The 12,811-nt window shown below is 45.0% G+C and overlaps 1 protein-coding gene across 1 annotated transcript in view; it reads right to left on the bottom strand.

The window, feature by feature from the left end:
• LOC125447207 (protein PFC0760c-like) overlaps positions 1 to 12,811 on the bottom strand; it is a 124,505-nt gene that overhangs the window by 43,993 nt on the left and 67,701 nt on the right. The window contains exons 44-54 of the mRNA XM_059640742.1: positions 10,124 to 10,159; positions 9,947 to 9,982; positions 8,865 to 8,921; positions 7,761 to 7,796; positions 7,575 to 7,613; positions 7,122 to 7,166; positions 5,484 to 5,540; positions 3,948 to 3,983; positions 3,229 to 3,285; positions 1,380 to 1,415; positions 650 to 706 (exon numbers count right to left, since the gene is read on the bottom strand). Coding sequence (XP_059496725.1) covers positions 650 to 706; positions 1,380 to 1,415; positions 3,229 to 3,285; positions 3,948 to 3,983; positions 5,484 to 5,540; positions 7,122 to 7,166; positions 7,575 to 7,613; positions 7,761 to 7,796; positions 8,865 to 8,921; positions 9,947 to 9,982; positions 10,124 to 10,159 — 492 coding nt within the window. The remainder of the gene's footprint in view (positions 1 to 649; positions 707 to 1,379; positions 1,416 to 3,228; positions 3,286 to 3,947; positions 3,984 to 5,483; positions 5,541 to 7,121; positions 7,167 to 7,574; positions 7,614 to 7,760; positions 7,797 to 8,864; positions 8,922 to 9,946; positions 9,983 to 10,123; positions 10,160 to 12,811) is intronic.

Raw genomic sequence — 12,811 nt, 5'->3', positions numbered from 1 at the left:
TAGTTGTTTCTATACATAGTGACCAACACTGCTCCCGGCATCAATCCCTGAGGAAGACCACATCCATCATTCCCCCCAGTCTGAGGAACTCGCTTTCACCTCTACTCGGTGTTTGCTGTTTTGTCTGAAAATATGAAGGAAGCATATTATGTAGAGGATGAGAAGTTGCAGAACTCTGAGATGCAGAGGGATCTGAATGTCCTTTGGGATCAAGCAAAACATGTTGGTCGGCCAGTACAGCAAGTAACTAGGAAAGTCAACAGAATATTCCTGTTAAAAGTGGAGGAAATCAAACACAAACGTCTCGATAAAAAAGCAAAAAAATACTGGAGCAACACAACAGGCCTGGCGGTGCCTGGGGAAAGAAAAACAGAGGTAAAATGTCAGGGCAAGCTGGCTGTATTTCAGAACTCCGTATCTCTCAGTTCAATTTTCTGTCCATAGCTGCTGTCAGACCTGTTGAGCTTTTCCAGATCTATCTATTTGCTGTTTTGTAAGCAGCTTGCTCTCCGTTCTGCTCCTTGTCTCCTCCCTCCACATGTATTTGAATCATTTGAATCATTTCAATAAAGAGCTTGTTGATCCTCATGGACCCATCTCCCATGTATCAGCACAGTCAGTAACGCCCCACACAGAGAGATCTACAAACCATCATCTCGTCCTGAACCGATCACTTTGATTTTCCTTTCACCGCTTTCTTTGGAATCTGAAATGGAAACAGATTTTTGATGATCAAATGGAAAATGGGTGTGAAAAGTTCGCAATTGATAAGTGTGACCCAGTTACATAGATAACAAAGCATAGAGGTGGTTGAACACAGCAGGCCAAACAGCGTCAGAGGAGCAGGAAGGTTAATGGGGTCGATGCCCGAAAAATCAGCTTTCCTGCTCTCTGATGCTGCTTGGCCTGCTGTGTTCATCCAGCTCCACACCTTGTTATCTCAGATTCTCCAGCATCTGCAGTTCCTACTGTCCCTGTCACACGTTGCTTTTTGCTCACACTCAACATTGCAGCAGCCACTGAATGGCTCAGCTCACCATGAGCTGCATTCCCATTGCTTGAAGGGCCAGCTCCGGATTGGATTGGGGTCAGCTCATTTCACTAGGAAACTGCAGGTTGAATCCCAGAATCTCCAGGGTGAGTGTGAGTCTCACTTCTTGCCCGGGGCTGAGATTGTCCCTGAACTACACTCTCTGGCCTCGTGGCACTTCAAGTACAGGAACAGTGAGCTGAGCACTGACTCTGGGCTGTGAGGTTTGGCTTTCCAGCCAAGCTGAATGGATCCAAGCACCTTCCCAGAGTCCATAGTACAATGATCAGTAGAATACTCAGCAAGGACTGTTAGAAACAGGGACAGATTACAACAGAAACATCGATACCTTGAGCCTCTGAGTGACTCGCTCTTTGTTCAGAATCTGGAATAGAAAGAAGAGAATTTCAGTTCCCCAATTCCAGCAGAGCCTCTGTGTCCCATTATCAGAATAGTTTTAAACCTGTCCCTCCTGTTTTAATGAAATTTAAATCTGCTACTGTGATGTGTTTTTCAAAGTTGGGGAGAAATACCTTTCGTGCCAGGCTCACTCTCATTCTCCGTTGAATCTGAAACAAAGGGAACAAGATTTCTGTTTCCAGACCCCCACCTTCCAATATCCTCACGGCTTTCTATGTTCCCCCTCCCAATGCAAGCTCTCCAAACACTCAGCCCTTTGACAGGGGACAGCTCTGGATTTAGGTTTGAGAGGAATTGCAGAAAATTACGTCGTGAATCTAACTCTTCGATTCGAAGGGGAGTCATTTTGAAAGCTTACGATTACAGACTACTGGGTGAACGTCTGTCACAGAAACGGGTTAGCAGCAACTCTCCTGGATGTTACAGCACAACATTTGTAAAAGTTCAAGATCATTACAGCAGTGGAAGAAGCTCAACAAGGAAACTGAGTTCGCTGTCTCTGCAGTGCCTGTTTCAACGATGATAATGACTTTGTGCCATTCTTTTCCTCTTCCAAATGCCCTGACAGAATATTTTCCATTGAAGTACTGCTCTCCAGAATACCCGGGGTTTGAGACACAGTAAACATATTAGCCAAATTAATTGGACCGTATTGAGGTGGTACCATGAGCTGCGGATAATGGGGAAGAGCTGCATGTGCCGTTACTGGGATTCCAGAGGCATGGGATAAGAAACAACATCAAAAGTCATTTTGGAAAATAAGAATCCATGAAGGAGGAGGTAACATACTGTGATGGGTAAAAGATTGGCTAACAGGAAGGAAGTAGCGGGTCTTCATAATTGGGCCATTTCAGGTTGTGGGGATGTAATGATAAGTGGTGTGCCACAGGGATCGGTGCTGGAATCTCAAATTTGCACCATTCATCTGGAAGGCTTGGCTAGAGGAATGAAGGTATGGTGTGACTAAATTCACTGATCACATAAAAATGATGAGGAAAGGGAGTCATGAAGTGCACATACCAAAGGAAGCAAGGGATAAAGGGAGGTTAATGAGTGTGTAAATACAAGACAAATGGTGTACGGTTGGGAAAATGTGAAATGATACATTTTGGCAGAAAGATATGAAAGAAGCACATTATGGAGACGGTGACAGATTGCAGAGTGATCTGAGTGTCCTTTGGGATAAAGCAAAAATGTTGGTGTTCCATTTGCAGTAAGTAATTAGGAAGGACAACAGAAAGTTCCTGTTTATTGTGTCAGAAATCAAACAGTAATGTCAGGATAAAGAAATACAGGAGAGTCACAGCAGACCTGGCAGTATTCAGGGAAGCAGAAACAGGGCTGAAGCATCGAGTCCAGTCTAAGTGTATTTCAGAACTCCGTATCTCTCAATTCAATTTTCTGTCCATAGCTGCTGTCAGACCTGTTGAGCTTCTCCAGGCCTATGTGTTTGCTGTTTGTAAGCAGCTTGCTCTCCATGCTGCTCCTTGTCCCCAGTCCCCATGTGTATTTGAATCATTTCAATAAAGAGCTTGTTAATCCTGCAACGGTAGTAGATTTGCCAACTTTAGGTACATTTAAGTCGTCATTGGACAAGCATATGGACGTACATGGAATAGTGTAGGTTAGATGGGCTTCAAATCGGTATGGCAGGTCGGCACAACATCGAGGGCCGAAGGGCCTGGACTGTGCTGTAATGTTCTAGGTTCTATGTTCTATGACCCATCTCCCATATATCAGCGCAGTCAGTAATGCCCCACACAGAGAGATTTACAAACCATCATCTCGTCCTGAACCGACCACTTTGATTTTCTTTTCGCGACTTTCTTTGGAACCTGAAATGGAGACGGATTTTCGATGTTTAAGTGGAAAATGAATGTGAAATGTTCGCAATTGAAAAGTGTGTCCCTGTCACACGTTGCTTTTTGCTCACACTCACACATTGCAGCAGCCACTGAATGGCTCAGCTCACCATGAGCTGCATTCCCATCGCTCGAAGGCCCAGCTCAGGGTGCGATTGGGGTCAGCTCATTTCACCAGGAAACTACGGGTAGAATCCCAGAGTCTCCAGGGTGAGTGTGAGTCTCACTTCCTGCCCGGGGCTGAGATTGACACTAAACCACACTCTCTGGCCTCGTGGTCCTTCAGTTACAGGAACAGTGAGCTGAGCACTGACCCTGAGCTTTGACCTTTGGCTTTCTATTCAAGTCCAAATGATCCAAACAGCTTTCAACATTATTATAACAATGGTCAATATGTCATTCAGCAAGGACTGTTAGAAACAGGGACAGATTATTACAGAAACATCGATAGCTTGCGCCTCGGAGTGACTTGCTCTTTGTGCAGAATCTGGAATAGATAGATAAGAATCTCAGTTCCCCAATATCAGGAGACCCTCTGTGTTCCATTATCAGAATAGTTTTAAATCTGTCCCTCCTGTTTCAATGATATTTAAATCAGTAAATGTGACATGTTGTTGAACAATGGGGATAAATACCTTTAGTGTCAGGCTCGCTCTCATTCTCTGCTGAATCTAAAACACAGGGAACAGGATTTCAGTTTCCAGAGCACACATTCTGATATAAAAATGGTTTTCAATGACTCCCCTCCCACTGCAAACTGCCCTCACATTCAGCACATGAGACACTGATGGTGATATTTCAGGAAGCACAGGAGTCAGGGAGGGTCCCAGAGGCCTGGGAAAAGGCACGTGTAACACCACTGTTTAAGGAAGGAGGAAGCCAGGAAACTGAAAACTATAGACCGGTTAGCCTGACCCCGGTCATTGGTATGAGTTTACAATCCATTAGGAAGGATGAGATTGAGAGTACTTGGAAGTACATGACCAAATAGTGCTGAGTCACAACAGCTCCATCAACGAATGCTGATTCCTGACATTTCTGTTCGAATTGTTTGAGGAGGTAATAAGCAAGTTAGATAAAGGAGCCTGTGTAAACGATGGGTTTGGATTTCCAATTGGCCTTTGACCAGGTGCTGCACGGGAGGCTGGAACATTAGATAAGGGCCTGTTGTGCCAGGGACGAGTTATTGGCATGGATAGACGATGGGCTGACTGGCAGAAGGCAGAGGGTTGTGATAAAGGGGTCTTTATCAGCATGGCAGACAGTGATCCACATTGGGACCACACCTACTTGTGTGGTACATTAACGATCTGGGCAAAGGAACTGAGGGCAATGTTGGTCAGTTTGCAGATGGCACAGAGATAGATGGTGGGACAGGGAGTGCTGAGGAGGCAGGGAGGCTGCAGCAGGCCCTGGAAAAGCTAGGAGAATGGGAAAAGAAGTGGCTGACAGAGTACAATGTGAGATCTTATGAGGTTGTGCTCTTTAGTGGGACGAATAGAGGTGCAGACTATTTTCTAAATGGGGAAAGGTTTTGGAAATCTGAAACACAAAGAGCCTTAGTAGTCTTGGATCAGGATTCTCTTAAGGATAACAGGCAGGTTCAGTTAGGAGTTTGAAAGGCAACGCTTCACCTGCACGTTTTGCTATCTAGTCTAATACATTCACTGCGCACAATGTGGTCTCCTCTACATTGGGGAAACGAAGCGTACCTAGATTGGGTGACCGCATCGCACAAAATCTACATTCTATTTGCCAGAAAGACACCGAACTTCCAGTTGCCTGTCACTTTAACACACCACCCTGTTCCCAGGCCAATATCCCTGTCTCAGGCTTGTTGCAGTGTCCAGCAAAGCTCAGCGCAGGCTGGAAGAACAACACCTCATTTTCCGCTTCAGGACACTGCCATCCTCCATACTCAATATCGAGTTCAATAATGGTTGAGGAGTGGCAGGTAATTGGAAGGTCAGGGTCTTTTTTGGGGGGCAGAACATACTGGTCCTGTGAAGCAGTTACCCTGTTTTGTAACCAGTTTGCTCTCTGATTTGCTCCCTCTCTCCTGCCTCCACATCTATTTGAATCATTTCAGTAAAGAACATATTAATCCTCATGGACCCATCTCCCAAATATCAGCGCAGTCAGTAATGCCCCACACAGAGAGATCTACAAACCATCATCTCGTCCCGAACCAATCACTTTGATTTTCCTTTCCTGACTTTCATCAGAATCTGAAATGGAAACAGGTTTTTGATGATCAAATGGAAAATGAGTGTGAAATGTTCACAATTGAAAAGTGTGTCCCTGTCACACGTTGCTTTTTGCTCACACTCACACATTGCAGCAGCCACTGAATGGCTCAGCCCACCATGAGCTGCATTCCCATCGCTCGAAGGGCCAGCTCAGGGTTGGATTGGAGTCTGCTCATTTCACCAGGAAACTGTGGGTTGAATCCCGGAATCTCCAGGGTGAGTGTGAGTCTCACTTCCTGACTGGGGGTGAGATTGTCCTGCAGTCAGAGTCTCTGGTCACCTGGCCCTTCCCGATACAGGAACAGTGAGCTGAGCACGAACACCCAGCTCTGAGCATTGTCTTTCCATCCAAGGTGAATGGAAAAAAAATTCTTCCCAGAGTCATTACTGCATTGATCAGTTTAACTTCTCTGTTTGTTTCAGTTTCCACATGACAAATGCTTTCTCTCTTTGTTCTTTTATAAAGTGCTGTTGTTTTGACATCTTTTTTCCACAGAGCCATAGAGTAGAGCAGTACATCATGGAAACAGACCCTTCGATGCTGGATACCCTACAACTGATATCCTTGTGGTTACGATTTACCAGAAACTGACCTGGTGTCACTACATAAACACAGTGGCCACACACCAGTGCACAGGTTTGGAAACAGGCAGTGAGCAACTCACCTCCTGACTCCCCAAAGGCTGTACACAGTCTACAAGGCACAAGTGAGCAATCTGATGGCATTCTCCCAACTTGCCTTTATTGGGGCAGCTCCAACAATCCTCAAGAAATTGAACACAATGCGGGATAAAGCAGCCTGCTTGGTTTGTATCACATCCACAAACATTCACACTCTCCAACACTGATGCTCAGTAGCTGCACTGTGTATCATTTCCAAGATGCAGTGCAGAAATTCACTGAAGATCCTAGGAAAGCACCTCCCAAACCCTGGACAACTTCCATCTCGAAGGACAAGGGCAGCAGATACAGGTGACACCCCCCAAACCAATCACCATCCTGACTTGGAAATGTATCATCGTTCACTCACTCTCACTGGGTCAAATAACTGGAATTCCCGCTCTGAGGGCACTGTGGGTCTACAGACAGCACACGGACTGCTGCGGTTCAAGAAGGCAGCTCACCATCACCTTCTCAAGGGCTAGCTAGGGGTGGGCAATAAACGCTGGGCCCAGCCAGCAACACACGGGTCCCACAAAAGAACAATGAGAAGAATCCAGAAGTTAAGAATCGAAACACATCTCCAGTGACGGTCGTGCAATCGTCAATGGATCATTCAGCAATAGTTTGGTAGAAATAGGGACAAGTTAAAACAGAAATATAGACACATTGAGTCTCCAAGCGACTCACTTTGCATTAAGAATCTCAAATAGAAAGAAGAGAATTTCAGTTCCCCAGTCCCAGGACAGCCACTGCATCCAGTGCTTAGAACTGTTTCTCCTGAGATTTGGGATTAATTATCCCCTCACCCTCCCCACTCAGAAACTGAGCGCTTCTGTAAACTATAGTCCGCTCTCACACCATGATTCCGAGGTTTGGATGAAGCAATTGTTCACTCACTGGAGTTGTCCTTGTTTCTGTTCCACTTTCCAATCTCATCGGAACCTGAAACCGAAAAAAGAGAGCAAGGATTGTCCACTGAAGATTATATTTGAAAGAGAACGTTTTGAGAACTGACAACATCTTTGATTTCTCAGTAACTGGGGGTAGATGGGCAGTGAGTGAGGGACTGTGTGACCCACACTGACCCTATGCTGACCTTTCCTGGGTAATGGGATGTGTTTGGTTTGGACCTTGTTCCTGAGATGTCAGCCCATGGCTTGAATAATCCAGGATCGCAATCCAGAGCCTGGATGGGATATGGAGGGACAGTGCAGCTCTGCACTGGGGCCGGATTGGGATCTAGTAACAGAAAACACAAACCCCATTTGGAACAGACAGTGACCAGTGAGACTGTTTCTCTAGTGAATTCCTGACTCAGGATGATGTGATATTGAAATCTCTGTTGGGTACCTGCTGTCTCTATAGAGTGACTCGCTCTTTGTGCAGAATCTGGAATAGAACGAAGAGAATTTCACTTCACCAATCATAGACAGTCTCTGTGTCCCATTATCAGAATGGTTTTAAACCTGTCCTTCCTGTTTTATTGATATTTAAATCTGTAAATATGACGTGTTGTTGAATGATGGGGATAAATACCTTCATTATCGGGCTCACTCTCATTCTCTGCAGAGTCTGAAACAGAAGGAACAGGATTTCAGTTTCCAGACCCCACACCTTCCAATATCCTAACGGCTTTCAATGTTCCCCCTCCCATTGCAAACTACCCCAAACACTCAGCTCTTGGACAGGGGACAGCTCTGGATTTAGGTTTGAGAGGAAATGCAGAAAATTGCATCGTGAATCTAACTCTTCGATTTGCAGGGGAGTTATTTTTAAAGCTTGCGATTACAGACCACTGGGTGAACATCTGTCACAGAAACGGCGTTATCAGGAACTATTTTGGATATTAATAACATTTATACATGTTCAAGATCATTACAGCAGTGGATGAAGCTCAACAAGGAAACTGAGTTCGCTGTCTCTGCAGTGCCTGTTTCAATGATGATTATGGTGTTGTGCCATTCTTTGACTCTTCCAAATGTCCTGCCAGATTCCTTTCTGGTGAAATAGTGCTCTCCAGAATATTTTAGGGAGAGCCAACCAAGTTTTGAGGCAGGGAAAACGTATTTCCCAAATTAATTGGAATGTGTTGAGGCAGCACCATGAGCTGCGGATAATGGGGAAGAACTGGATGTTTTCTTATTGGGATTCCAGAGGCATGGGATAAGATGCAACATCAAAGGTCGTTGTGGAAAATAAAAATTCATGAAGGAGGAGGGAAATGTTGATTTGCCAGTACAGCAAATAACTAGGAAAGAGAGCAGAATGTTCATATTTATTGTCGAGGAAATCAAACACAAATGACAGGATATAAACTAAAAAATACAGGGGAAACACAGCAAGCGTGGCAGTGCCTGGGGAAGTAGAAACAGAGGTAAAGTGTTAAATCCAGTCTGACTGTCCTTCAGAGCTCTGTTTCTCTCAATTCAATTTTCTGGTCAAAGCTGCTGTCAGACCTGCTGAATTTTTCCAGATCTATCTATTTGCTGTTTTGTAAGCAGCTTGCTCTTCATTCTGCTCCTTGTCTCCTGTCTCCAAATGTATCTGAATCATTTCAGTAAAATGCTTGTTAATCCTCAAGGACCCATCTCTCATATATTAGCCCAGTCAGTAATGTGCTACACAGAGAGATCTACAAACCATCATTTCTTCCCAAACTGATCACTTTGATTTTCCTTTCGCTGCTTTCTTTGGAATCTGAAATGGAAATGGGATTTTTGATGGTCAAATGGAAAACGAGTGTGAAATGTTCCCATTTAAAAATGCGTCCCTGTCACACAGAGATCGTAGGAGCTGCCGATGCTGGAGAGTCTGAGATAACAAGGTGTAGAGCTGGATGAACACAGCAGGTCAAGCAGCATCAGAGCTGGAAAGCTGACATTTTGGGTCTGGACCTGTCTTCAGAAGAAGGGCCCAGACCTGAAACATCAGCCTTTCTGCTCCTCTGATGCTGCTTGGCCTGCTGTGTTCATCCAGCTCTACACCTTGTTACCTCTTGAATAAATATTGACCCATTTGTACAGGCTGTGCTCTGGGCACAAAACCACCCAAAAAGATTTTTCCTTTCTAGGACTGGGCAATGCTGGCAAGGCTGTCATCTGTTGCCCACCCCTCACTGCTCTTTAAAACTGAGCTTCCTAAACTAACAAGGTGTAGCACTGGATGAACGCAGCAGGCCAAGGAGCATCAGAGAAGCAGGAAGGCTAATGTTTCAGACCTAGACCCTTCTTCAGAAGAAGGGACTAGACCCAAAATGTCAGCTTTCCTGCTCCTCTGATGCTGCCTGGCCTGCTGTGTTCATCCACCTCTATACCTCGTTATCCCTGTCACACGTTGCTGTTTGCTCACACTCACATATTGCAGCAGCCACTGAATGGCTCAGCTCACCATAAGCTGCATTCCCATCGCTCGAAGGGCCAGCACAGGGTTGGATTGGGGTCAGCTCATTTCACCAGGAAACTGCGGGTTGAATCCCAGAATCTGCAGGGTGAAAGTGAGTCTCACTTCCTGCCCGGGGCTGAGATTGTCTCTGAGCCGCACTCTCTGGCCACCTGGCCCTTCAGATACAGGAACAGTGAGCCGAGCACTGACTCTAAGCTTTGGCTTTCCATCCAAGGCCAATGGATGCAAAGCAGCTTCCCAGAGTCAACATACAATGATCAATAGATTACTCAGCAATGATTGTTAGAAAAAGGGATAGATTATTACAGAAACATCGATACCTTGAGCCTCTGAGTGACTTGTTCTTTGTGCAGAATCTGGAATAGAAAGAAGAGAATCTCAGTTCCCCAGGAGAGCCTCTGTGTCCTATTATCAGAATTTTTTAAACCTGTCCCTCCTGTTTTAATAATATTTATATCTGCAACTGTGATGTGTCGTTGAAAGATGGGCATAAATACCTTTAGTGTCAGGCTCACTCTCATTCTCCGCTGAGTCTGAAACAGATGGAACAGGATTTCAGTTTCCAGGCCACATGTTCCGATATCCAAATGGTTTTCAATGATCGCCGTCCACTGCCAACTGTCCCCACACTCAGCACTTGGACAGGGGACACTTCCCAATTGTTCCAATTGGGACATTGATGGTGATATTTCAGAAAAAACTGGAGTCAGGGAGGGTCCCAGAGGACTGAAAAATGGCAAACGTAACGCCAATGTTTAAGAAAGGAGGGAGGCAGAAAGCAGGAAATTATAGTCTGTTTAGCCTGACCTTAGTCATTGGTAGGGTTATAGAATCCATTATTGAGGATGAGATTGCGGAGTGTCTGGAAGTGCATGGGAAGGTAATGCTGAGTCAGCACGGCTTTGTCAAGATGAGGGTAATGCCTGATTAATCTGCTGGAATTCTTTGAGGAGGTAATGACTTGGTTAGACAAGGGAGAGTTGGTGGATCTGAAGCATTTGCATTTCCAGATGGCTGTTGATGAGGTGCTGCACAGGCAGCTGTGAAATCAAATAAAAGCCTCTGGTGTTAGGGACTAGCTCCTGGAAAGGATAGTGGAGGGGCTGACTGGCAGAAGGCAAAGATTAGGGATAAAGGGTTTTATTTCAGCATGGCAGGTGGTGATAGTGGAGTCCTGCAGGGGTCCATGTCACATCCACAGCCATTCACGTTATACATTAATCCTCTGTCGAAAGAATTGACGGCAACGTTGCTCAGTTTGCAGATGACACAAGGCGAGGTGGAGGGACAGGTCGTGTTGAGGAAGCCGGGAGGGGTCAGATGGACTTGGACAGACTAGGAGAGTGGGCAAAGAAGTGGCAGACAGAATACAATTGGGGAAAGTGTGAGGTTATGCTCTTTGGTAGGAAGAATGGAGTGTGGGCAATTTTCTAAATGGGGACAGGTTTAAGGAATCTATAGCTCAAGAGGATTTGGGTGTCTTCGGTTCAGGATTCTTTTCAGGTTAAAACACAGCTTCAGTTGGCAGTTAGGAAGGTAAATACAATGTCAGCACTCACTGCGAAAGGGCTTGAATACAAGAGAAGAGATGTACTACTAACTCTCTCTGAGCCTCTCTCAGAGTGCATTTAGAATACTATAAGCTCTCATCGGGCCCCATGTCTAAGGAAGGAAATGCTGGTGTTGAAGTTGGTCCACATGGAGATTTGCAACAATGATCCCAGGGATGGAGGTCCAGTCACATGAGAAGTGGTTGAAGAATCTGGGTCTGTGCTCGATGGACAAAGCATAGAATAACTTATAGTACAATATAGGAACAACATGCTCTTTATTAACTGGTCTCACTAAGTTTAATGGTTTGTGTGTCTGGAACCCCACATGTCTGAGTTCCTCTACATAATTTTGATTGAGAATTTTAAATGAATTTGTGTCATCCATGCTCTTACACCTGACGTCCCAGCCCTCACTCTCATTATCCTGAAATATCAGTCACCTCTGTTAGAACAATCACCTATTTTTCATTATTTCTATTCTATGATCAATTTTGAATTGTGAGCTGGAATTGATTGGTGGAATTTGGAACAGTGTTATGGGTTACGGAGAGGAAGAGAATAAACAAGTTTTGCCTGTTTGTGGAGCTAAACCTGAAGGCTAATTGCTGGCTGATTCTTGATTAAAGGCATTCCAACAGACACAGTGACCCTATGAAGAGCAGCGCGTTTAAACAGACAGCAGAAGTTGGCTATTAACAATGTCAATATCAAGGAATTGGTTCTGGCAATTCTGGAAGAGACTCCATATTCAAGCAGATGGCTTATTTTGAACGGTAATTGAGGTCTCAGGAAGAGACAATCACACTGTCTGTGTGGAACCAGGACTATAGTTGTTTTTGAACAATGTTTTCTGGGAGATGGTTCTGGCCTGCTACTGAGACAGCACACAGAATGGAAAGTTCCCTGGCGAATCTGCTGCACCACCATTTGGAATACCACAGAGTAGGAAGCTGAGTTTGAAACACTGCAGCTTTTCTCTGGGTGAACTGAAAAGGGGACCCTGATCAACGTTTCAGAAAGTCAACCAAGGAGTCTATATAGATGCATGTGAAACAATGCAATCTGAAAGGTATTTCAGTAATCAGGTTTATGATCATCAGCTCAATACTGAGGAAACATCCAATTCAATGTCACCAACAAGCTTTGGAATTATATTTCTGATTCTGAGCCCAAGTTGTTTCTGTAAAGTGACCAACAGTGATCCCAGCACTGATCCCTGGGGAACACCACTCCCCACATCCTCCCCAGCCTGGGTTATACTGTTTGACCTTACTCTGTGTTGCAAAAGAATGTAGTTTCACTGTACCTCGGTACATGACTGCAATAAATCAAATCAAATCAAACCCTCCTCGCAGTTTACATTCACATATTTGAACGAATGTGAGCAATCAATTTGCCTTCAACTGAAGTCTCACCCCTCATTTTCTTTCTCCTGAAATCTCTACGCCCTGGAACAGCCTCCCTGACAGTACAGTGAATGACCCAAAAACACATCAACACTTGCAGTTTGAGAAAGCTGCTCACCATCATTTTTCTCAGCTGGCACCAGCACTGGGCAATATACACTGGGCCCAGCCTGTGACACCCTCATCCCATGGAAGAATATCAGGTTGAACAGATACCAGTGCGGAA

Source organism: Stegostoma tigrinum, chromosome 38, assembly GCF_030684315.1.
Source record: "Stegostoma tigrinum isolate sSteTig4 chromosome 38, sSteTig4.hap1, whole genome shotgun sequence".
NCBI classification, from domain to species: domain Eukaryota; kingdom Metazoa; phylum Chordata; class Chondrichthyes; order Orectolobiformes; family Stegostomatidae; genus Stegostoma; species Stegostoma tigrinum.
The sequence above is the reverse complement of the archived record's forward strand: the minus strand, read 5'-3'. Positions and strand labels throughout refer to the sequence as shown.